Source organism: Phocoena phocoena, chromosome 7 (assembly GCF_963924675.1).
Source record: "Phocoena phocoena chromosome 7, mPhoPho1.1, whole genome shotgun sequence".
Lineage (NCBI taxonomy): Eukaryota > Metazoa > Chordata > Mammalia > Artiodactyla > Phocoenidae > Phocoena > Phocoena phocoena.
In genome coordinates, this window is record NC_089225.1 from 43825596 (window position 1) to 43850455 (window position 24860).

The 24860-nt window shown below is 40.8% G+C and overlaps 1 protein-coding gene across 2 annotated transcripts in view; it reads right to left on the bottom strand.

Annotated features, from left to right (window-relative positions):
- ITGB6 (integrin subunit beta 6) overlaps positions 1–24860 on the bottom strand; it is a 68342-nt gene that overhangs the window by 17863 nt on the left and 25619 nt on the right. For both annotated transcript variants that reach the window (XM_065880498.1, XM_065880499.1), the window contains 4 exons: positions 16401–16490; positions 8731–8865; positions 8092–8509; positions 1284–1506 (listed from right to left, as the gene is read on the bottom strand). In XM_065880498.1, the coding sequence (XP_065736570.1) occupies positions 1284–1506; positions 8092–8509; positions 8731–8865; positions 16401–16490 (866 nt within the window). The remainder of the gene's footprint in view (positions 1–1283; positions 1507–8091; positions 8510–8730; positions 8866–16400; positions 16491–24860) is intronic.

Below are 24860 nucleotides of genomic sequence, written 5' to 3' on the forward strand. Positions count from 1 at the left end.
AAAGAAAACAAACTTCTGGTTACCAAAGGGGAAAGGAGAAGGGGAGAGATACATTAGGAAGTTGGAATTAACATACACACACTACTATATACAAAATAGATAAACAACAAGGATTTACCGTATAGCACATGGAACTATATTCAATATCTAGTAATAACCTATAATGGAAAAGAATCTGAAGCTGAACACCTAAAACTAACACAACATTGTAAATCAACTATAGTTAAATAAAAAAAATTTTCAAAGAAGATTGAATCATGTTTACAGAGAAGATAAAATAGAAAAATAATAGAAGAAATACCTTGAAATGACATTTTATATTAAATTCTATTCAAGTAAGTCTAACCTTGCGCCCGTGCTTCTCTTGGCATATGTCCAGGCACAGTGACTGAGAAGTTCTGACACCTTGGATAGTGAGCAACCACTGAGTGAATATTGATATTGATTTTCTTACTTTGTTTACATTGGAAATGCACACGTCCCCATTTTAGGTACCAGAGTTAATGAAAGTATGAACTGCTTAAGCACGTTTGCTGTATAATACATTATACCTGCAATGTCCTAACACAGCCAGTTTGGAGATTTGCTTCACTTAACCTGCAAATGTTGCCCCGCTTTCATTAAGAAGTTAGCTGCCAAGCAAAGAAACTTTTTTTTTTTGGTACTGGAAAATAAAAGCAACGTGGTTGTTTTGTTGCTGTTGTTGTTCACATTGTATAAAAGAAAGTGTCAGTCACAATAGCTGTGTAGAATGACAACCAAAGAAAGGTGCCAAAGAGCATGAGCGGTAAAGAAGAGGGAAGGAATGGAAAGCCAAGATCATCTTTCTGCCTCTTTGCCTTTATGAGTTTATAGATAGGAATGAATCAGTAAGGTCAGGCTATAAACGTCTAGATAAGAAAGAAGCTTGTCTGTTTCCCTTAAAAAAGTACTGAATGTGAGTGTCCTCAATCTACTCCCAGGGCATTCCTGATGTGTGGTTGGTACTGTAAGGGAGAGACTGTCCATGTTATCAGCGTGGGACATCAGCTCAGCTTCCCAGCTAGGCTCTCTTGCAGAAATGTGACTTTGTGGTCCTGGATCATCAGCGCTGAGAGGCAAGGGAGAGGCTGACGTTCCAGGCTGACGATCGCAGGGGCCCTGCGGGTTTGTGTGTTTTGATGGAGGCTTGCAGACCAAAGCCAGCAAGAACAATCTGAGGTCTGAGTGTATAAAATGTCATTATAACTTTGATCACCATGAACCCTATGGACAGGAAGGACTGGTGAGCGTAGAGACATTACCATTTAGAGTTACAGGGATCGCCACAGGTGGGACAACGTTCGCAGGTGGGTCCCGAGGCTCCGGGGTTCGTGCAAACGCACTTGCCGCACACACAGCCCCCTCGCCCGCTGCAGAGCGCCCCGTCTTCGGAGACGCAGGACTCCGTACTGGTGGTGCAGTTACAGTACTCGCCCGTCCAGCCGCTCCTGCACACGCACTCACCGCAGTCACAGTCGCCGTTATCTGCAAAACAAAGCCCTGGGTTTCTTAGGGCTAAAGCCACTTCCGGTTCCTGGGGGCCATCTTTTCTCTTTGCCTTTGAACACCATCAAAAAGACAAGAAAAAAACGAGAAAAAAAGTGAGTGCGTGTGTGTGGGTCCGGGGGGGAGTGAGCGTAGATAGATTTTATGGAACGTATTTTGCGAACTGTGTACATTCATTGATCTGGTCTCTTAACTGAACCAACTTGATTGCCTGATGTTATATCCAACAGAATTTATAACCAGATGAAATAAGATAGTCCAGAAGCCTATAATAGCTACTTGGTGTGTGTGTGTGCAAGTATGTGTGTGTATGTACAGTTGGCGCTTGAACAACGCATGGGTTGGGGCACTGACACCCCCGCCCCCCGCCCCACTCTCACCCCTCCCCCCAGGCCAAAATCTGAGGATAACTTTGGACTCCCTCAACTCTTAACTACTAACAGCCTCCTGTTGACTGGAAGCCTCACTGATAATGTAAACAGTTGACTAACACATATTTTGTATGTTATATGTATCATATACTGCATACTTACAATAAAGAGAGCTAGAGAAAAGAAAATGTTATTAAGAAAATCATAAGGAAGAGAAAATACATTTACAGTACCGTACTGTATTTAACAATGCCGTAAATTTACAAGACGAATCATCTGGCAGTACCTACATCAATATTGTCTTATAACACTGTAGATATTATACAACTTACCAACATTAGACATCAAAAATGAAAAGATAATGTGAAAAAGAAATTCATATTTATTTACAGATATAGCTATTCATGCCTTGATAACGAAGAAGCAGCAATATGATTGCTTTATGGTAGCCTAGTATAATTGATATAATTGCTTCCCAGTAGCCTAGCCTATACACCAACGAATGAATTGTTAAAAATGTTTATGGCATACAATATTATAGACATATTCATATAGAAGCATGATTACATTTTCTAAAAAACCACTTACCTGTAATGGTAGGCTGATACGCAGTTTCTCCAATTATGAGAAAGGCATACTGTACAGTAATATAATGCTTTGAAAGCAAAGTTATAAAACAGTAAGAAAACTAACACATTATTAATTTTATATTAAATATCACTCACCTTATGCCTATGTAAGAATAGACTAGTATCTATATATACTGTATGCATTCATGACATACCTAAATATTTTTTTGATAATTCTGGCTATGCAGTTCATCTGTGAGTATGTTCAAATTGTTGCAAATCTCCAAAAATTTTTCCAATGTATTTATTGAAAAAAAATCTGCACATAAGTGGACCCACGCACTTCAAACCCGTGTTGTTCAAGGGCCAACTGTGGGGGTGTGTGTGTGTGTGTGTATATATATATATATATATATATGTAGTTTTAAAAATTTTTTGCTTTCAATTAAGGTGCCATAGGATAGACATACAAGATAGACTTTAGTAACCCCACCTCTACATCACTCAAGCTGAGTAATCATGAACGCCTCATCTGTAAAGTAGAGGGAATAAAACCTGCTTCCAGTGGCTGTGGTCAGATGAGATAATGTGTAAATCTCCTAGCTTTGTATTCACCAACTAGATGTCCTACAGGTATACAGTGAGTGCCCAACAAATTCATTTATTTAACAAATTTTAATTGAGCATATATCATGTGCCAAAGATTGTTTTAGGCTTGAGGATACAAAATTAAATAAGACAAGGTGGCTGAGCTTATAGCTTAGTCTAGGAGACAGGCAAATAGATACTACTGCTAATAAGTGCAACGTGGTAAGTGCCATACACACAGAGGAAGTTTCCAAATTAGACAAGAGATCTGGGGAAGTTTCCAGAGGAAGTGATGCTTGAGCTGAATTTGGAAGATAAGGATAGAAGAAGAGGGTTACGTGCATTATAAGCAGAGAAAAAAGCAAAGGTAAATGACAGAAGTGTGTAATCATGTGACCGGCTTAATACCCATAGTAAAGTCACATGAATAAAGCCAAAGGTGTGTATGGGGTGTCTGTGAGGATAGGAGGAAAAGGTCCACAAAAATCAGAAATCACATCATGAAAAGCTTTATGGACTAAAGTAAGAGGTTTTATCTTGAAAGTTATGAAATTTTAAGTAAGGGAGAGACCTGAAGGGATAGATATGTGTCTAGAAATGTCCTGGCATCAGTAGAGAGAGTCAAACTAGACACCGAAAAGCAAGGAGGTTGTCCCAGCAATAGAGGCAAGAAGATATGAGGCCCTGATGAGTGTCCATGGGAATGGAGAGGAAAGGGTTCGGGTGAAATTCACGGCATGGGATGCCCAGGGCGGCGGGGAAGGGGAAGAGAGAGGATGGAATCCTCCCCAGGTCACCCCCCTGGGCTGCTAGCTGGATGGGGCTGCTGTTTACTGCCCTGGAATGGAACTAACTCATGCGGTGCCTTATCCCCAGTGCCTGGCACAGAGAGTGCTTAATTGTTAAATGAATAGATTGTTCTGAGGCAGACGAGGAAGAGCAGCTTAGGATGGGGAAGACGATGAGTTCATTTTTGGTTCTGTTGAGTTTGAGGGACCCATGGGTGGTTGAATACGTATATATAGCCTTGAAGTTTGGGGTTTGGAATCCACCAGGGATAGATGGCAGTTGAAGCTGATGTGGATATGATCATCTAGGGCAAGCAGATAGAGTGAGGAAATCCCTGGAGAGCATCAGCATTTAAGATGTAATCAGAGAAAGGGATCCTCACAGAAGAGGCTGAGAGGCAAGAGCGGCTCCTGAAGAGGTCCTGAAGAACTGGCCACAGAGTACTGTCCGAACTACTATAAAATGTTAAATAAAGTGTTTCAGGTAAATGGGCTTGTGTGTTCTTTCCTAATATTTTTTGGGTGCCTGCCATGCCCAAGATCCTAAATTGGCTTTTGCTGTTCCAAACAAACAGCATTTACTTACAAATTTCGTAACTGACACTTTTCTTCAGAAAAGGAAAAGCGTACCAGCCATCGCCTCCCAAGTTTTGCTCTTTGGCAATATTCCAAAGGCATGTGGGCATGGTGGCGGTGGTTGAGTACGTAATGGGTGAGTGCACACGTGTAGAGCCAGACAGCACGTGTTTGGGTCCTGGCTCTGGTACGGGCTGGGACAAGTTGGGAAAATTACTCAACCTTTCTGTGCCTCAGTTTCCTCATTGGTAAGGAGGGGTTATTAATAGCACTACTTCATCAGACTGTTATGATGGTTACCTGAGATAATATATAACAACGTTTAGAACAGTGCTTGGCCCATAAATAAGCAATATCTAAGTTATTATCATTACTCCTAAACACTATCCAGTAAGAAGAATCTGACAGCAAAATTATCCATCAGTATTGAAACTCCTATAATTATACTGAAAACCAAACAGATGTAAAAGAAATCACAAGTGAGGCAGGTTTCCATTTGTAGGAGACGTTGCCATGTTCATTGTAGAAAGAAGCATTCTGGGTTTTCTCTTGTAAACTTTGGTCTAGAAGGTCATTACTTTTCTATCTTCATGACCTGGCCTTAAGAGACATGGAGTAGGAAATCACAGAACAAAGGATAAACCACAAAGATTTTGAAGCTGGATTCTGACTTCTCCTGGTGTATATGTACCTATATCTATATCTATATTTATATATCTACATCTGTATCTGTATCATCTATATCTATATAGAGAGGGTAATATAGTAATTTGTACATATATATACTAAAAAGACTTACACTTCTCTAATGAAAGATGACTTGAAATTTATCTGGATCCATGACATTAAGACTGCATTTCAAAACCTATTTAATTCATAATTGAACTAATTAATTCAAAGCTAAGAATAGTTAGGTTATTTAGGCCAAAACCATTCATTTAATTTTTATATGTAAGCTGTCCTCTAAAGTACAATTGCTTTTTGTTTCTTCCTCAGCAAGAGGGGAAACTTACTTTCATGATAGGGGGGTGATTTCCACATTGAAGTTTATTCTGAAAAATGTATACGGTATATAAATATTGTCAAATGAAATGTGCACTTGCAAAGGTTTTGAGAATGCCCAAGTGTATCACTGCATATAAGAATTACTTGGCAGAAATTTTAGAAAACCCTTCCAAGAGCTCCTTTCAGAACTTAGAAACCCTCCCTTTCTGTGGGCCTTCCAGAACCATTAACCCAGTCACAAATGTTGTTAATCGATATCCACAAACAGCCAGTTATCTAAGGTACCTGTTCATACAACAATAACAACAACAACAAAACTTCATAGCGGCTTCATGTAGAGGCAAGATGATAACCAAAGATCAAGAAAAAATTATCAGGCTCTTTTGAGAGGGAGATATCTTTCTGGAATGCCACTGACTGATAACTAAGTGCACAATGGCAGGAAGTTTTTTCTGTAGTGCTGTTTGCCTGTTAGAGTTTCCAGTCTCTTAGAATCAAAATTTAAATGACTAATGGAATTTGGGCAAGGGAAAAATCAATGGAGCCCTCTATCTTTGAGTGCTTACAGATGGATGGAAGAAGGTGCATGAAAAGAACATTGTGATAATGGCCCTTCAGAGAAGCAACACATTGCAGAGCATGTTAGTTGTAAAATAAGTGAGATTTACATGAGAAATGAGGCTGTAGCATAGTCAGGCCTCTGTGACAAACAACAGCAACCATAGTTTGTGTGTTCACAAGGCCAGGATCAGTTTTATCCCTACACTAAGCACAATGCCAGGCACATAGTAGGTGCTCCGTTGCTCTTCGTTGAATTTGAATGACTGTACTTTTGTTATACCTTTTAAAAGAGAAAGTTACTAATAATCGAGGAACATCCTTTGAGATGTTACTGAACATAAAAAAGCATTCGAGAAACAGTCATGGTTGAGGATGGGAAAGTACCCCAATGTATGAAGGAAATGGGCATTGGTGAAGTTTTCTGAGTCCAAATGAAAAAAAAATTGTATTTTCTAAATAGAATTTCTTTAGCGATCACTGTATCTGATTCAAAGAGAGGCACTATTGTCAGACCATCTGAACTACAAATGCACAGATCAAATTGACTCTGAATCTATGTCCGTCTGCGTGCGTGACACAAAATAAACTGAAAGACCACCAAAAAATGGGAAGAACTGTGTGGCTGAACATAACCCATCGATTTACACAGCCTTAGACCTCTGACTTCAGATCTAAAGGGTGAAATACAGGTGGGGTCATAATTGCTGTTATACTGTATTTGATTACACTTTGGAGTTTTTTGTTTTTTTTTTTGAAAAGGCAATGTCAAATGTCTTAAGCACACATATTTTATTAAAGATTTCTATTAGAAATGCAATCTGGGGTTCTGCTGAATAGATTCTTTTCGAGACTTGGTGACGGCCTCTGGCTTCAGGCTGTGTTCTGTCTGCATTGTGTGAAAAGAAGACCAATGTGGGTTTGGAAACACACCCATTAGATAAGGAAAAACACCTTTGAATGAAAGGGGAGAGAAATGTGTCTCAATCTGGACAGACCCTAAACTTTTCACTCTTCGGTGGGGAAGAAAGAAGGCAGCCTCAGAGGAGTCTATTGGCAGCAACAGCAAAAGCCAAGAAATGAAACAGAGGCGCACTTCTAAGGGTATCAGATGTTTTTCAAAGGCCTTTTCCCCTGAAAATCAGTCTCTTTTATATGTTCCTGACACTGTGGTTTGAAAACGTAACTTGCTTAGTTTTCTGTAAAGATAATGGCTTTCTGTTTTGAAAAGCTATCTGCTCACACATTGTGAAAAGAAAAAAAAAAGCCATGAGCTTAAATTCAGCAGTCGGTTACGATTTCAATTGTAGCACAAATCTGTATCATTTAAAAGTATAATTAACACATTTGTAATTCTTGTCTGACTAGATTGTACTTAAATACGTATGTGCATCTCTCAGAATGATTTTATAATAGTCATGTTATATGTCATACAGCTTTAAACTAAAGTGATTTTTACATCTACAAAGGATATTAGAACATAAATATTTCTGCTACTTAAAATTTTTCTCAATCTCAAAAAATTCCAAGGATTTTTCATTTTTACCGTTTCCATAGCCTTCTTCACATATGTCCTTATTCATCTTTATTATACCCTGTGCCTAACCTAGTATCTGTTACATAACAGGTGTTTAATAAATATGCATGGCATTTAGAATTTTTGTGTCCCTCGTCCTTTGCAGTATGCTCCTTAAGTAGCCTGGCTTTTTATCTTTCCGAAGTAATAAGCATTTAAGAGTTGAGTCAGATACCAAGAGCCTGATCCAGAATAGTCTGGAAGATAATGGCGTTCGATTACATGCAGTTTTGTGGCATCTGGGTAATAACCAAAGAGAAGGCATCCGTCTTTCACCTACTTACTCCCAGGGAAATAATAATAGAGATGTAAGTTCAGCTGGCAGAGATCTCACCCCTAGGGAATGTCAGAGCCAGAAAAAAACATAAGGGAAGATCAGTTACCTTAGTCTAAAGGTCAACCCACTCAACTGATCAGCAAACATTTATTGAGCACCTGCTGTGCCCAGGTGGCTGTGGAAGGTGCAAAGGATGCACAGCCCTTCCTTGATACGTGCACGGTCGCCCTGTAAGGTGGATTTGGACATGGCCTACCTCCACAGAGCAGCCCTCTGTGTCTCACGCAGGAGAAATTGTCACACTGGCAGTAAGGGCCGTAGATGTCTCCATAGGGGGACAGGTGGCAGATGCACTGCCCGCAGTAGCAGTCGCCTCTTCCGCTGCACGCGGGGAGTTCCGGGGCCTCCTTGCAGGAGTCGGTGCTCAGCGTGTCCTCCCCACACTCACAGTGAGGACCCATGTGGCCAGGGTGGCAGGCGCACACTCCACACTGGAAGGAGCCGTTTCCGTTGCTGCATCTGGAGCTGTTCACCTCCACTTCCTTCTGACAGTCACAGCTGCATTCTGGACTGACAAGGATCTCCAGGGCGTCCCCCAGCCCCACAGGCTTTATGACAATGTGCCTGCTTCTTCTCTCACAGTTTGGTATACTCACAGTCACGTTGAACGAAGCCTGGAAAAAAAGAAAATACTAATTATCTTCTGCTAGCCACCAATATGCATGGGAAGAAACAAAGCTGCTTGGGGATCAGCTTTGCGAAAGCATTTATTAGGAAATCTTTGAAAATCGCTTTTGAGATTCTTGAAAGGAAAAGTCTAGCTTCAGTGCACTAAGGTAACTTCTGACAGATCATCTAGATGTTTTTTCAGATGACCTATGGGCCGTCTACTTACTGTGTCTCCCACCTTCATGTGAGAACATTTCTTCTGGTGTGGAAAGGGAGTCCCAGTATTACAGACAGCTGTGAATGACAGGTTGAGTCCTTCAGTGTCTCCTAACACCTCCAGCTCCACCTCAGACCGGAGTTCCTTTAGATAAGACATAAAGAGTTGAACGAAGTCACAACCAAAAAATAGAGCCAGAAGAGAAGAATCTGTGAATCATGTTCATTAAACAACAAATAAATAAAATTAAATTGGGTCTAAAAGAAATTCACCATATCACCAATCAAGCAAGAAAGCAAGCAATACACACACACACACACACACACACATCATATTTTATCGAATCTAAGATGCCATCAATTATAAGATACACCATTATTTTATGACAATTAAACTATGACAAAATACCTCGAGATCATTTGGCACTACATATGAATCAAACCTGTCCGTCTATCATTGCTTTAAAAATTATTTTATCCATTTTGAGGGTTGGAAAAATTTCTCCAGTCCTGAATTGCATTGCTTGGCATATAAAAGGCAAATCTTTTGCTGTATCTCAGTAACAAAATATAACAATAGCTTGCTTTACTTGTATCCTATGTATCATCATTTTTAGGTCCCATAAAGCAGCTGGTTGTTACTTTATAAGGAATACAGATCATTCCTCCAACAATGAATATTTGCTTCGCTGATATCAGTATTTGTCTCCCTCTTATTCAGTTTTGGTACATTTCTGCGCAAACAGTAACTTTTCATTATCGAGTCATAGTGCAAACCTGGAAGATATTTAAAAATAGCAATTGTACTCGACACTACCAACAGCGTGCGTAACGAATTGAAGTGACAATAACACATACAGTTACTGCCAAGATTATACACGTGCAGACCATGAAAACTACATTGTGACTTCCATTCTGTTGAAAGCATTGGTAAGACATGACTAATTATAAAATGTATCCCAATTTTAGAGATGTTAAAATGTGAGAGAAACTGTGCCTTGAAATCAGTGCTGGAATTTATAGAGCCCCTATTGTACATTTAGTATAGAGCCAGGTCTGGGGGAATGGGTATAAGACAGGATTTCTGCCCCCAAGATGATCATCTTGTTGAAAAAATAAGGTGGAACCAAGTGAAGCAGTTAACGTACAACGTCAGTCAATGTACCATTAAATTAGAAAAAAAAAAAAATTGTGTAATACATAAGGGTTTGGGAGAGTTCAGGAAAGAGGGCGGTCAGCGAAGACTGAAGTATTAGAAGACTAGTCCTTAATGGCTGTGTTGGATTTAGATGTGTGGAGGGGATGACAATGGTATTTCAGGTGAGGGGACCAAAAGAGAGAAAGCTCAGTGCCAGGAGTGGTACAGAATGGAGAAAAGAGAGGCTCAGCCCAAGCCTGCACCCCTACTGTCCGGGGAGACACCAGACCACAAAGAACCCTGAGGTTTGGAGAGATGAGTTAACACCTGCGGGAAATATTCCATGAAGCTTTTAAGCAGGGGCCTGATTTACTGAAAAGGCAGCTGCAGGGAGGTTGTCTGGAAGGCATGTGCAGGACAGGCCAGAGGAGTGGACAGGAAGATTTAAGTCAAGGAGGCTGGCATGTTGCTGCACTCACCACGCCTGAGGCATGAGGAGCAGGGATGCAGTGGCTGGGATATGCGATGACGGGGCTGGAAGAGGGGAAGACTAGATACAGGGCGTGTGGGTGATGGCAGAGGGGTACGTAGAGGCAACGTTTCCCAGGAGGAAGAATGTCAAGGAAGGGGAAGGGAGGGCTGCTGTTTGGGGAAAGCTAGTGTTATTATTCAGACCTTCTTTATTCCTCTTTCTTTTATAGAAGTTTGTATTTGGGGGACTTCAAAACCAAATTAATTTCAATTAATTTCAAAACCAAATTATTTTTAGAAAACAGAATAAAAACAAATTGTAAAATACTATGAAGTAGGTTATACTTCATCGAAAAGGATTTGAGTCCCTATACCCATTTCATTGATAGAATTTTAAAAGCATATTCTGCTTCAAACTTTCCTGAAATATAATTTTGCCAACTGCATGGTACGATAACCCTGCTTTCCTCCTAATTCTAAGGTGCTGACTGTAAATTCTAAGTCACTCCTCTTCTCTGCTTTGTTATTTGCCCCACGTGCTCACTCCTTCCATAGATGGGCACAGGCTGACTTTTCAGAATGTAGTCTTTGTCAGAGATTAAAGTGTCGTTTCGCAGTCCTAAAGATTATTCCCACCATGTCTTAAGATTTCAATTTCTGCCAATTTAGCATTAAAATATACCCTTTAAATCTGTTTTATCTCAACTAGTTACATTACCAGTTTATTCATTCAGAAAATATTTGTTGAGTGTCCACTATGTACCAGACACTGTTCTAGGTGCTTGGGAAACAAAAACGTCTAAAATAGCTTACCCCTGGATTGAGTTTATACTCCAGTGTGGGAAGATAGAAAGGAAACCACACAATAAATAAGAAAATTATGTAGTACCAGGAAGGTGATAAATGCTATGGAAAAAAGTTAGGGTGGGATAATGAAGATTAAGAGAGTGTGGGCAGGGGGTATAGGCTACAATTTTTAAAAAGTGATCAGGGTGGGATTCATTAAGAGGGTCACTTGTTTCTCTGTGACATAAATCACAGCAAGATCCTTTTTGACCCACCTCCTAGAGAAATGGAAATAAAAACAAAAATAAACAAGTGGGACCTAATGAAACTTCAAAGCTTTTGCACAGCAAAGGAAACCATAAACAAGACCAAAAGACAACCCTCAGAATGGGAGAAAATATTTGCAAATGAAGCAACTGACAAAGGATTAATCTCCAAAATTTATAAGCAGCTCATGCAGCTCAATATCAAAAAAACAAACAACCCAATCCAAAAATGGGCAGAAGACCTAAATAGACATTTCTCCTAAGAATATATACAGATTGCCAACAGACACATGAAAGGATGCTCAACATCACTAATCATTAGAGAAACGCAAATCAGACCTACAATGAGGTATCCCCTCACACCAGTCAGAATGGCCATCATCAAAAACTCTACAAACAATAAATGCTGGAGAGGGTGTGGAGAAAAGGGAACCCTCTTGCACTGTGGTGGGAATGTAAATTGATACAGCCACTGTGGAGAACTGTATGGAGGTTCCTTTAAAAACTACAAATAGAACTACCATATAACCCAGCAATCCCACTACTGGACATATACCCTGAGAAAACCATAATTCAAAAAAAGTCATGTACCAAAATGTTCATTGCAGCTCTATTTACAATAGCCCGGAGATGGAAACAACCTAAGTGTCCATCATCGGATGAATGGATAAAGAAGATGTGGCACATATACACAATGGAATATTACTCAGCCATAAAAAGAAACGAAATTGAGCTATTTGTAATGAGGTGGATAGAACTAGAGTCTGTCATACAGAGTGAAGTAAGTCAGAAAGAGAAAGACAAATACCGTATGCTAACACATATATATGGAATTTAAGTAAAAAAAAATGTCATGAAGAACCTAGGGGTAAGACAGGAATAAAGACACAGACCTACTAGAGAATGGACTTGAGGGTATGGGGAGGGGGAAGGGTAAGCTGTGACAAAGCGAGAGAGAGGCATGGACATATATACACTACCAAACGTAAGGTAGATAGCTAGTGGGAAGCAGCCGCATAGCACAGGGAGATCAGCTCGGGGCTTTGTGACCGCCTGGAGGGGTGAGATAGGGAGGGTGGGAGGGAGGGAGACACAAGAGGGAAGAGATATGGGAACATATGTATATGTATAACTGATTCACTTTGTTATAAAGCAGAAACTAACACACCATTGTAAAGCAATTATACTCCAATAAAGATGTAAAAAAAAAAAAAAAAAAAGAGGGTCACATTTCAAGAAAGTGAGAGGAAATTAGCCACACAGATATATGTGAACAGAGTGTTTCAGGAAGAGCATGCAGCCAATGCAAAGGCCCTAAGGGAGGACCATGTCTGCCTTGCTCTGGGAGCAGAAGAGCGAAGAGGGCAGGTTTGCTGCACTGGAGCAGAATTAGAGGAGAGTAACGGGAGGTGAAGTCAGAGGTGATGGGGTGGAGGGGAACAGACCTGATAGGGTTCTCGTAGGCTGTTATAAAGAATTCGGCTTTTACTCTACGTAAAATGAGAAAGCAATTAGGGTTACCAACAAAAGAGTAATAGGAGTTGACTTAACACGTTTAATGAAATTTCTGGCTGTTTTGTTGAAAACGGATTGTAGGAAACCAAAGGTGGAAATGGGAAATATCATTTAGGAGGCTTTTGCAATAATTCAGGTGAATGAGGACGGTGGCTCCAACCAGGATGAGGACAGTAGATGAAGCAATTGGATCAAACTCCAAATAAATTTGAAGGTAGAGTCAACAAGATTTCCTGATGGATTAAATGTACAGTGTGAAAGAAAGAGGGGGGAGTCAAGGATCGTTTCAAGCTTTTTGGTCCTAGCCACATGAAGGATGGAATTACCATGAGTTGAGAAGCAGAAAACTATGGCGAAGTATGTTTGGGAGAGTCCAGGTTACTCTGCTGATGTGCCCACTAACATATCAACTGACTCCTAGATCTCTCCATTTGGATGTTTACTAGAGAAATATAGCATGGTTGCTGGGCAGCATTGAGGGCCAGCTTGAAGTCTGTGATCATGAATTTAAAGTGAGATCCGGTAGCATAATTGTATGTTTTTCCCATTCCCATTCAGCTGTGCAGAGTGGACAGTTGGATTTTACCAGGACCACTATTGGCCAACCACCTCAAAGGAGTTATAAGGTGCAGGGGAATTGAGAGTGTGTCTAAGGAGTGACCACAATGTTTGAATTTAAGCTGAGGGGCCAAGTGAGAGAGGACATCAAGGGGATGAGGAATTGTACACAGAGGACAGGGTCAATTAATTGGAGATCCTGATGGGTTGGAAGAAATATTAGGGGAACTAGCAAGAGTGAGGTGAAAAGATTGGAAATGGTGAGCAGAGAATGGATTGCATGTAACTGAGACTATCAGCAATGATAACGTTTAAGGTATGACAAGAGTGTGAAGGTATGAGGAGGTAATTAAGAGGGAAGGGAACAAGATCGTTTCAGAAGCAGAGTTCAAGAAACTGAGAGTCCAGGGTACGGGAAGGATCATATATACGTATACATATGGGCTGAAATCATCAAGAAATAAGACAGGAGTGGTGTTGGAGACAGTGACACTGTGAACTAAACGAGAAATGAGGGATATGACCTGAACGTTTGTAGGTGACAGCAATTAGGAGTAGTGAGTGACATAATCTAACCAAAATGAAGGAAATCTCAGCAATGATCTAATTGGAATATCATATTGCAAATTTCACCAGGAATATTTTAATGTGAATTTCCCAAAGAAAAGACATAAGTGTTTGCTTGTATATATCATCTTTTCACTCATTCATTTATTGAGCATATACTATGAACCAGGCAAAACAAAACAAGTCACTTCCCTTCTGGAACTTAAATGCCAACAGAGGACCTTACCCTTGGGAGTATGGATATTTCAGCCGCTTTTATTATGTGGTTAGGGAAGGAAGGAAAGTAGTGAATGATGGCCAGGTGAATACACATCTGGTATTTAAGGCTTTTTAAATGTCAATACAGCACTGTAAAATACTGAGCTGAAGTTTATCGTCACTAATCATACACACAAATTGTTTGCCTCTGCCCCAGTACAAGTCAGAAGCGTTTTATGTTTTCTCTCAATATAGTCTCTTTCCTTCTCTCTCTTTTTTATAGGTTGGAAAGAAATCTAGTCTATGGATCCCCATATTTTAAGGTCCTTTTAGGATACATTTAAAAAATAGCACAACAGAAAAATAATTTGAACCAGTGCCAAGATCTGTTGCATACCTCACAGTGACTCATAGAGTTTCAATCATACCTCTAGAGCAAGATGGTTTGATATAAGAATAACAGACACTTCATATTTTTGAGACAGTAAAATGAAGACACAAGATTCACTTCAAATGTTTGATGTCTTGATTTCAACTACTCTGTAAATTATGTGAGTGATTGGAGATGTAAAGTGAGACATAAACTCTGACAGAGCAAGCAGGGGCACAGACAGGGCTGGTCAGACAGGAGGGGAAATATTTTTGACAATTCACTGTTTTCTACTTTGCTTAATTCCTTTGAAAATATTAGTGGCCAGCACTTTTGAGAGTCCTGAGTTAAAGAAAATTGAGCGTGTTCTAATTCAGTGAAGAATTGCCATGTGATTTTACTTGATTCTACACATTAAAACGTTACTGCATAAGAGGGAGGAAGGTTTTTATGGTATTTTGTTGACAAGCTTTCCTGTCTGGAAGAATTTCACGCGTGAACTAGCATGGTGATTAAATTTTTATGTGATCTAAGAAAACTGAAGTTTCTGAGGGTATGAATTTTAAAAAAACCTCTCATCCTATAACTTTAATGGACCATCTGTATTTTCTTCTTTAAGAAAATGTATTCGAGAAAAAATAACTTGCTTTTCCCTATTAAGGTGAGTTTCAAAATTGGTGGGGTGATGTCAAAAACACTGGGGTTTTTTTCTCAAAATACGTGACTCTTCCTTCCCTTAAAATTCTCCCAAGACATCTGTGAGAGGAATCTGGACACACCTATTTTTAAAAAACTTTCCAGATGATTCTGAAATGTCAAGGAACACTGGTTCAGTATATGCTAAGTATTGGCATAGAGTGCATATGGGTCATTTATTTGTCATTTTAAAGGATCAAAATTAGAATTTTATTCATCTGCTATTATGTAACTGTTTAGAGCAAATATTAGAGCTTTACTGCTTTATAAAAGTTTATTTTTTTCATTCCTGTCCTAACTTAGAGCTTCATCTTTGTGTGTGTGTGTGTGTGTGTGTGTGTGTGTGTGTGTGTGTGTGTTTCTTTGTAAGTAAAGGCAAAAAGGGGGAATGATAATGATATTTAGGAACTGAAATAAAAAAGAGTTGGCAACTGGTCATCCACTGTTGATTGAGTTATAAAATGGTGACATAGAGAGAAAACATAGCAACCCTGTAGGTATGGATCTTATTTTAAAGGAAGAATTCTGTCTTCAGGCACTAATTTACAAAGACAAGGCAAAAGAAAAATAAATGTATTTATGTACATATATGACATAAAACCAGTGGAAAATTTCCTTGGTTCTCAAAAGCAGAAAATCTACAAAGTGGTTCCTGGTGTGCTTTGGTGTTTTTTCCCTTGAGTTATGATTTAGTCTCATTAAGCCTGTGGAGTTAGTTCTCGTAGCTCTGTTACTCGTTGGCAATTTAAACTTAATTTTTTTTCAGGCAGAGAAGAGGGAAGCTTAATTGTATGACTCATGAAACCTTTTCAGTAGAATTAAAATTTTGCAGGTGACAGTGCTGTTGTTGGTTATTACTATAAAAACAACCTTTATGATCAGGTTTATGATTTTTCTACATTCTGCCCCACCTTCCGGGAAGAATAACTGCAAATAAGGTGAACAAAATTTATATTTTGGATATAATTTTTTATATCCATTAATGCAGAGAGATTTTCTTTGGATAAGCACTGTCTCTACCAACAAAGGAGAGCGCATTTAACAGCCTAAAACATATCTTAGTTTTTAAATACCAAAGAAATGCAAAAAGAAAACCCAGCAGTGAAATATCATACTTCATAAGCCGAGATGATCAGCTGGAGAATGTTTCCAGAGTCCTTCTGTAGTACCCCTACTGTAGCTCCAGGAATGAGTTTTGCATAATTCTGTAAACGAAAAAGAATAAGTCAATCTTTGCTCACTGTAATTGAGAAGCATTAAGTGTGGGTTCAACCTGCTGGTTGAGATCACCTCTCTTTAACTGGCCAGGAGAAACAGGCTCCAGATAATAAACGGGTGTTTCTCCTGAAACTGTAGCCCTGTCTGGTGCTGCTTCCCGTGCTCAGGTGGAAAAATGAAAAGGCCAGAGCTGCTGCTGGGGAAATCCAGCCCCTGTGGTGGCCTTAGTCTAGGGCTGTGATTTACATCACAATGGGACTCAAGTCTCAAATAGAAATAACACTTATATAACATCTTCCATTCGTGGAGCATCCTTTGTCTAAAAAGTTCTGAGCATACTACCAGGAACTGTCTTCTCTTTTTTGTAGCATTGCAGAAACTAAGGTTTGGGTCACGTGGGTCCTCACTGCTCTCAGGTCGCCCTGCAGGTCATTCAGTCCAGAGGTCTTAATTGTCAATCATTGTCAATCGCTTGGTGGAGCAAAGGAGTGAACTGTTTGGATGCTTGCTGTTAACTCCCCCTTTCCTAGAAGTAATGAGTACACTTTTAGGGATGTCAGCATGGTACTGGGGTTGGTTGGGATCGCTCCCCACACATCATGACCCTGTGAATCAGCACCTACCTTTAAACTGTCTGCATTCTCCACCTACGTTGCTTCCCCTGAGATGTCGTTCCTACCAGAGGAGAACTCACAATATTAGCTCATCCCTTCAGGTACCAAACATGGCCGAGGACTGAAGCGTTTCAAAGAAGGCAACTTTCTAGACAGCTGAAAATTACCCCTTCCTTAAGTTTTATGTTTTAAAACTTTATTTTCAAACAGAAAGTTTTCGAAAATGTACAGGACACATTCTTGTCTTCATAAATAAAGACATTCAAGCATACCTTGACTTTTTTCTTGAAGAAATAGTCATACATATCAATATTAACTGTAACTCTATAATCGTCAAAGGCTTCTATCCGTAGAATTTGCAGATAGATCACATCCTTACCAAGTGGACCCAAACTGCTATGCTTTCGTTTCATTTCTTTGTTTTTAGTTTCTGTCTTCTCCTTGTTAAGCTGTAAGGTATCACTCGCCTACCAACTCACTCATTTATTCATTTGCTGTTGCATTCACCAACATCAATTCAGTAGGCTTAATATGCCGTGCTACATCAAGAAGAAACGATCACTCATTTTGTCAGCTGTTCTCTTCTAAAGTTTCCGTGTATTGTGAAATCCGATGAGTGAATTTATCACAGTTGTAGGCAAAGAAAGAAAACTAAGCTTTGAGTGAAGAATTTAGGGCATCTCCTAAGGTTCAAGCATAATGATATCCTATCTTATTCCAAAGAAGATTTAAGTAGTGTAGAAAATGCACAAAACTAAATCAGAATTAATAATCATGATAGTAAGTAAATAAATCAGGATGAGGGGAACCCAAGGGAGGAACAAATGAAGCCAGGGTGATGTGGGAACACCAACATGTTTTGGGAGGTCCCGGGCACTTGCAAGAGGTGGGCACCCGGCTCAAATCCAAACCTTCTACTCCTCATTTATGGAAAAATGGGCTTTGGTTTTAATTTGTGGGTTTTGCAATGTTCTACTTATTTCACCATTCATAATTGTGTTTAAGTTTGAAGCTGATGGAAAGCTGAACTGTTAAAAAAGTGTCAGTCGTCCATCTGCCTTGACACTGTGTTTTATTATTGAAGGGGCTGTGGATAAGAATCCAGGTAACATCCCTCCCGTTACTTTGGGCCCCTCCATCACTGCCTATTGAGGTGGGTCCCCAAGTCAGATAGAGCTTGTCAAATACGAAGAAGGCACTGGTTCATCGACTCACTTTTCAAATAAACACATGTCAAAAGGGCCATGAAGCGTGAGAGCTGTGGTTAACAGCAAATACCTAAATGGGAACTTGAATTTCACTCAAGTGGAGCTGGAATATGTGTAAATTTGACTGGTTCCAGAAGAGAAGGCAGAGGGAAACTTTAGAGTTTGACAAAGAAAGGTTTAGAGCCTTTTGAAAAGGAATTTCAAGGCCCTTAGCTTTGCATGAAACTGCTATCCTTGAAAAATGTCCTGGTATCCCCCAGGCCAAGACATAATGGGTATTTTCCAGACGCAATAGTTCAAGGGGCCTCCAGATTCTGGGTTAATTCTTGGTTAACAAAGCCAAATCCATCTACTTCCTAAAGCATAATTACGATCCTGCATGTGGTGTGACATTTGGCTTTTGGCTACTAGGACGAGTGGTTTAACATTAATCACATTTGTTGATCGTCACCAGAGTGAGGGTACAAAGGAGTTGGCATCTAGGAGAAGTACCCAGGATGACACTGATCATTGCGGAGAGGAAGACTATTAATTAATTTCTGGATGCTGATTCCCCCCAGAAACATTGCAAATAACTAACTAAGAACATGGACAATTTGGCTTCTTGATCTAACACTGTAAAAACATTACACTTTAAATCTTGTAGTATTATGATTACTGTAAATATCACGTGTCAAATTCAGTCACTAAAGCCCTAAAGTGTTATTATAAATTGCCCTGATTAAACATGTTTAATGTTAGAAAAAGGATGATTTTGCATGCCTGGGTGTGATAAATTATAGCAGTGTGACCGGAAAAGAGAACTCTTGGGTATTAGAAATGATGAACTCTGAAGACGCAACATGGCATGAGCTGAGTAGAAATGCAAACTCCTATGCTTGGACTTGAATTTCTTGGGCTTACGTTCCCTGTTCTCGGTCCATGGATTATCTTAATTATGGATTTTCTCCCTTTCCTCCCCACCATGCCACCCAGGAGTTCCTGAGGTTGCTTTTCTCACTCGTGTTTGCAAGGTCGGCTTTTTCTGTTCACCTTCGTTTCCTTAACTTCTTTCATCAAGCCCTATTTTTTCGTTCACATTGCCCCAACCTCAAAAAAGATTTTGTATTTGTCCAACAGTCTGCATTTGCTCCCTAGAAATCTCCTGTTTGTCAAGGCTAGAGGATCAGAAGTGGACAGGCCGCGATTTAGCGGGCAGGCATCGAAGGCTTCAGGAGATAGTACCTGGATTCACACCTGCACACTTCAGGTTCCTCTCAGAGAGCGTCACTAAGTTCAGGGCCTCTGGGCGTCCGGCTGCCAGAAATCAGGGGTGCACTCCTGCTGGGCTGAGGGCAGGGGAGCCGCAGCCCCACATACCTGCAGCCCCAGGTAGCCGTAGACCGGCTGTTGGTTGGTTTTCTCTTTAAAGAGACTCAGGTTGAGGACCTTGGCAGCCTCTAGGCTGCTCTTGGTGCTATACTGCTGTTCTCCCCATGGAAGACACAGCTGCTGATGGGGCCTTCATTCCTGCTTTGACTGTACTTCCTGTTGGGTTCACTCTCACCTCCAGGTTCAGAGTCTGGCTCTGTTCTGGGGTACAGTTTATAATTGGCTGTATCCTTGCTGGGCATTGTGATTGGGTTTTTGCCTTGGATGGTGACTCGAACGTGCCCTCATGTCCTCCTCTGGTGACATTTCTGCCGTAGCATCATGGGTTCCTCGCCACCTCAGACCTGTCAGCCACCGTTTTACACAGACCGCACTTCTCATGTGCCTCGTCGGAGCGGGGGAAGTCAGAAGTCAACTGGCCGTATATCTGCTAGTAGCATTTCAATAAAGAATTTGTAAAACCAAATATTTAGAGCAAACTGCTGCTTCTCTTTAGACTTTGTGCTTGCTTAACTCTTTCTATGGAGCCTCACCGATGTGGAGGGATTTTATGCTCAGCGCCGTTTATTTTCAACATTATATGATTAACCAACGCCACTGTTCTTGTTCTTTAACTATACTTACTAAATATTTTTTTGCTAAAATTTTTTTTTTTTGCAGTACGCGGGCCTCTCACTGTTGTGGCCTCTCCCGCTGCGGAGCACAGGCTCCAGACGCGCAGGCTCAGCGGCCATGGCTCACGGGCCCAGCCGCTCCGCGGCATATGGGGTCTTCCCAGACCGGGGCACGAACCCGCGTCCCCTGCATCGGCAGGCGGACTCTCAACCACTGCGCCACCAGGGAAGCCCGATATATAGTTTTTGATTTATTTATTCTACTTATTTTTGGCTGCATTGGGTCTTCGTTGCTGCACGCAGGCTTTTCTCTAGTTGTGATGAGCGGAGGCTACTCTTCGTTGCTGTGCGCAGACTTCTCATTGTGGTGGCTTCTCTTGTTACGGAGCACAGGCTCTAGGCTCAGTAGTTGTGGTGCACGGGCTTAGTTGCTCCGCGGCATGTGGGATCTTCCCGGACCAGGGCTCGAACCTGTGTCCCCTGCGTTGGCAGGCGGATTCTTAACCACTGTGCCACCAGGGAAGTCCCTAATCTTTAAAGATTTTAAGCCTTCATTTTACCTGGAAAAGTGAGTGTCTTGCCTGGTCACAGGGCTAATAAGTGGTAAAAACAGGTCTTGACTTTAAAGCAAGCGCTCACTGGGCTCTACGTGCTCACTGTGCAAATGCCAGCAGACATGGTGGGGCGGGGGTTGGTCTCATCGGGAAGTTAAGGTAATAAAGCCTGGTATTTATATATATAGGGGTTTAGAGATTATAGAACACTTTCCTACTCAAAGCAAAAAGAAAGGAAGAAAAAGCTTTGTGTCCGTAATCACTTTCACATTGAAAGGCTACATCTTGAAAGAAACGTAAGAAGTCGTGAAACCATAGAGGCAAAAACATTTTTTTTTTCCTGGGGGACTGTACTGTACTTTTTATCTGGTCAAAGAAAAACAGCTCTTTGCAGGTGAAAGCCCGCTTTTGTCAGGAAGTGTGCTTCTTCCAGAGCTGGGGGCCGGCTGGGTTGGCTGAAATAAGTCCTTCTGAAGGTAATCAGTAGGCTTTCTTCCCGTGAGGTCTTTCATTTTTGTGAGGTTTTATTCTCCTGTTCATTACCGATAAACGCAGGGCTCCCAGTATTATGCAAAAGTTTACCCCCAGGCTCGACTGTGTTACTAGGACTCCCAAGATTCCAAAAAGAATATGTAATTGTTTCTGGCACTAGGTAGCGTGAACGTCTGTCTCTGGGTTGCCTGATATCGGCTTTGCCTTCAGGCTTTTAATTGTCAGCATTCCACAGTCAGACCGGCAGCGATGGGGGTGTGCTAATTAGATCAGGTGCTTGATCTTGAAGTCCGTACCAGCGATGACTAGGTAGTCGGCTTCGGAACTTTTGAGCACTCCCTGTCTTTCTCCCAGTCTGCCCTGGAATGTAATTATCTTGTCAGCCGAGAAGCTGCAGCGCACAGCTGAACGAGTGCTCGGCAGCAGTCACAGTGCGATAAGGGAAGACAAATGGCCCACCGTGCGTGACTGTTCTGAGACAAACAAATGCACAGAGAGGCATTGGAGAATGGAGGCTGAGAGAACAAAGGGCCTACACTGAGTATTTGTTCCTGAAGATACTTCAGATCGTCTCTTAATAAGATTACCCTGCCTTTTTTTTTTTTTTTCTTTTTTTGCCGGTACTCGGGCCTCTCACTGTTGTGGCCTCTCCCGTTGCGGAGCACAGGCTCCGGACGCGCAGGCTCAGTGGCCATGGCTCACAGGCCCAGCCGCTCCTCAGCATGTGGGATCTTCCCGGACCGGGGCACGGGCCCGTGTCCCCTCCATTGGCAGGCAGATTCTCAACCACTGCGCCACCAGGGAAGCCCCCCTGTCCATTTTAAAATCAGATGTTTTAAAAACTATTGAATTGTATGAGTTTTTTATATATTTCGGTTATTAACCCTTTATCGGGTTGCAAATATTTTCTCCTATTCTTTGGTTGCCTTTTCATTTTGTTGATGGTTTCCCTTGCTGTGCAGAGGTGTTTTAGTTTGATGTAGTCCCACTTATTCAGTTTAATTTTTGTTGCCTTTGCCTTTGGAGTCAGATCCAAACAATTACTGCCAAGACTGATGTCAAGAGGAGCTCACCACCTGTGTTATCTTCTAGGAGTTTTATAGTCTTAGGTTTTACATTTTAAGTCCTTAATCCATTCTGAGTTAATTTTTGTATATTGTGGAAGATAGTGGTCTAGTTTCATCCTTTCACACGTGGATGTCCAGTTTTCCCAGCACCGTTTATTGAAGAGATGGTCCTTTTCCCATTGTATATTCTTGCCTCCTTCATTATAGATTGATTGACCACACATGAGTAGGTTTATTTCTATCATATGATCCAGCAATTCCACTTCTGGGTATTTATCCAAAGAAAATGAAAACACTAATTTGAAAAGATACATGCACTCCATGTTCATTGCAGCATTATTACAATAGCCAAGATATGGAAGCAACCTAAGGGCCCATCAATGGCTGAATGGATAAAGAAGATATTGTATACATATACAAGGGAATATTACTCAGTGATGAAAATGAAAGGAATCTTGCCATTTGCTGCAAGAATGGACCTTGAGGGCATTATGCTTGGTTAAACAAGTCAGACAGAGAAAGACAAATACCATATGATTTCACTTACACATGGAATCTAAAAACAAACAAAACTAATCAAATCAGAACAAAATAAACAAACAAAAAAGCCAAGTTCATAGATTCAGGGAACAGATTGGTGGTTGCCAGGGGTGGGGAGGTGAGGGTGGGGGCAGGAAGTGGGAGTGATATGAGTGAAGGAATCCAAAGGTATAAACTTTCAGTTGTAAAATAAGTCATGGGATGTAATGTACAGCATGGTAACTATAGTTAATAATACTGTATTGCATATTTGAAAGTTGCTAAGATAGTAAATCTTAAAAGTTCCCATCACAAGAAAAAAATGTAACAGTGAGATGCCAGGCGGTAACTAGACTTATTGTGGTGACCTCTTTGGGCTGTGTATACAAATATTGAATTGTTATGTTGTACAGACAAAACGAACATAATGTTATATGTCAATTATACCTCAATAAAAAAAAAAAGAAAAGAAAATTGCAAAATCTCAGGCCTCAGCCCAGACCTCCTAAATCAGAGTCTATATTTTAACAGCCTCCCTGGGTGATTGGAGACACCAAGGGAGATTTTTAAAAATACTGATGCCTGGGTCTCAGCCCCTGAGATACTGATTTAATTGGATCAGGGTGTGACCTGGGCCTTGGGTTTTTTAGAAAGCTTCTTAGATGATTCTAATCAGCGCCAAAGTTTAAGAATGTCTGGTCCACACCATTCTTGTTGTCGAGAGGATGCTTCCAGGAATAGCTCTGGCAATTTGGAAAATAAAGGTGTTATGTTTTTAAAACTATACACCTGTAACCCATATGGTGACCTCAGTTTGTCATACACCTGTGACATCTATTTTCTACTCAACAACAAAAGTGGTGGTTTTGAATGCCTTCTATCCATGGAATAGCACTAAGACTGGGGGGTCTTGTTTTAGCCTACCTTTCCCACTCCATCCCCTTCTACCCCAGCTCACATCAGGCTGACAAACCTCTTTGCAGTTTGTCAAACACACTGAGCACTGAGTACTTTGCTACCTCAGGGCCTTTGCACACTCCTTCTCCTCTTGACTGCTCTTAACCTTCAGGTTGCTGCTTTATTCATCACTTCTTAAAAAGGGTCTTCCCTGAAGATCCTATGGAAGTAAGGTCTCACACTCTCCTCTTCCATTATTCCCCATTGCTGTACTCTCTGTTCCATTTTTCTTAGTAATTCTTTCAAAGCTTTTAGTATGTGGCCCAAATATTGCATGAACATACTAAAACATAAAAAATTATTTGCTGTTTAGAAATTCAAATTTAATTGGACATCCTGTATTTTTATGTGCTAAATCTGGCAACCCTATAGAAGTAGTATGCCAAACCCTGAATTAGTGAATAAAATGTGCCCAAATTGTTCAAGCTCAACAAAATTTTCTGTTTCAAAAATTTTCTGATTACTTTGTGAAGATTCAAGACCGTAAGGGCAACAAGATACTGAACAATATTGTAACTAACAGTGGCCCTGTTGTAGCCTAGTTTGAGCTCTTTCAGATAATGAGCCATAAAGTTAAAACATATAATACTCTCAAATTTCTCTTATGTTTGGGAGCTGTCAGTTTAACTTGTCCCTTGTGCCTTGATGTCCTCTGTAATTGTGTGAAAGGCTGTGCCATGTGGAGAATGCATGGGTACAGTTAAACTCTGCATGCTGGTCCAAGAAGGGGTGAGCTTCCTTTAATCATAGCTGTAATTTGGTCCAGCCTCACAGATACAGAGTGGCCACCTGCAGCCATAGGAAAGGCTTCTGGGGATAGATAGGTAACTGAGTCCCCTCACACTGTGGACCCTCCTAGGAAGGGAAGTGTAGGTACACAGCTTTGAGCACTTTGCAGCATGGAGAAGAGCCTTTGAAGGAGCTGAGTTTGTTCACAGATGTCAGAGTCCTCACCAGTAGG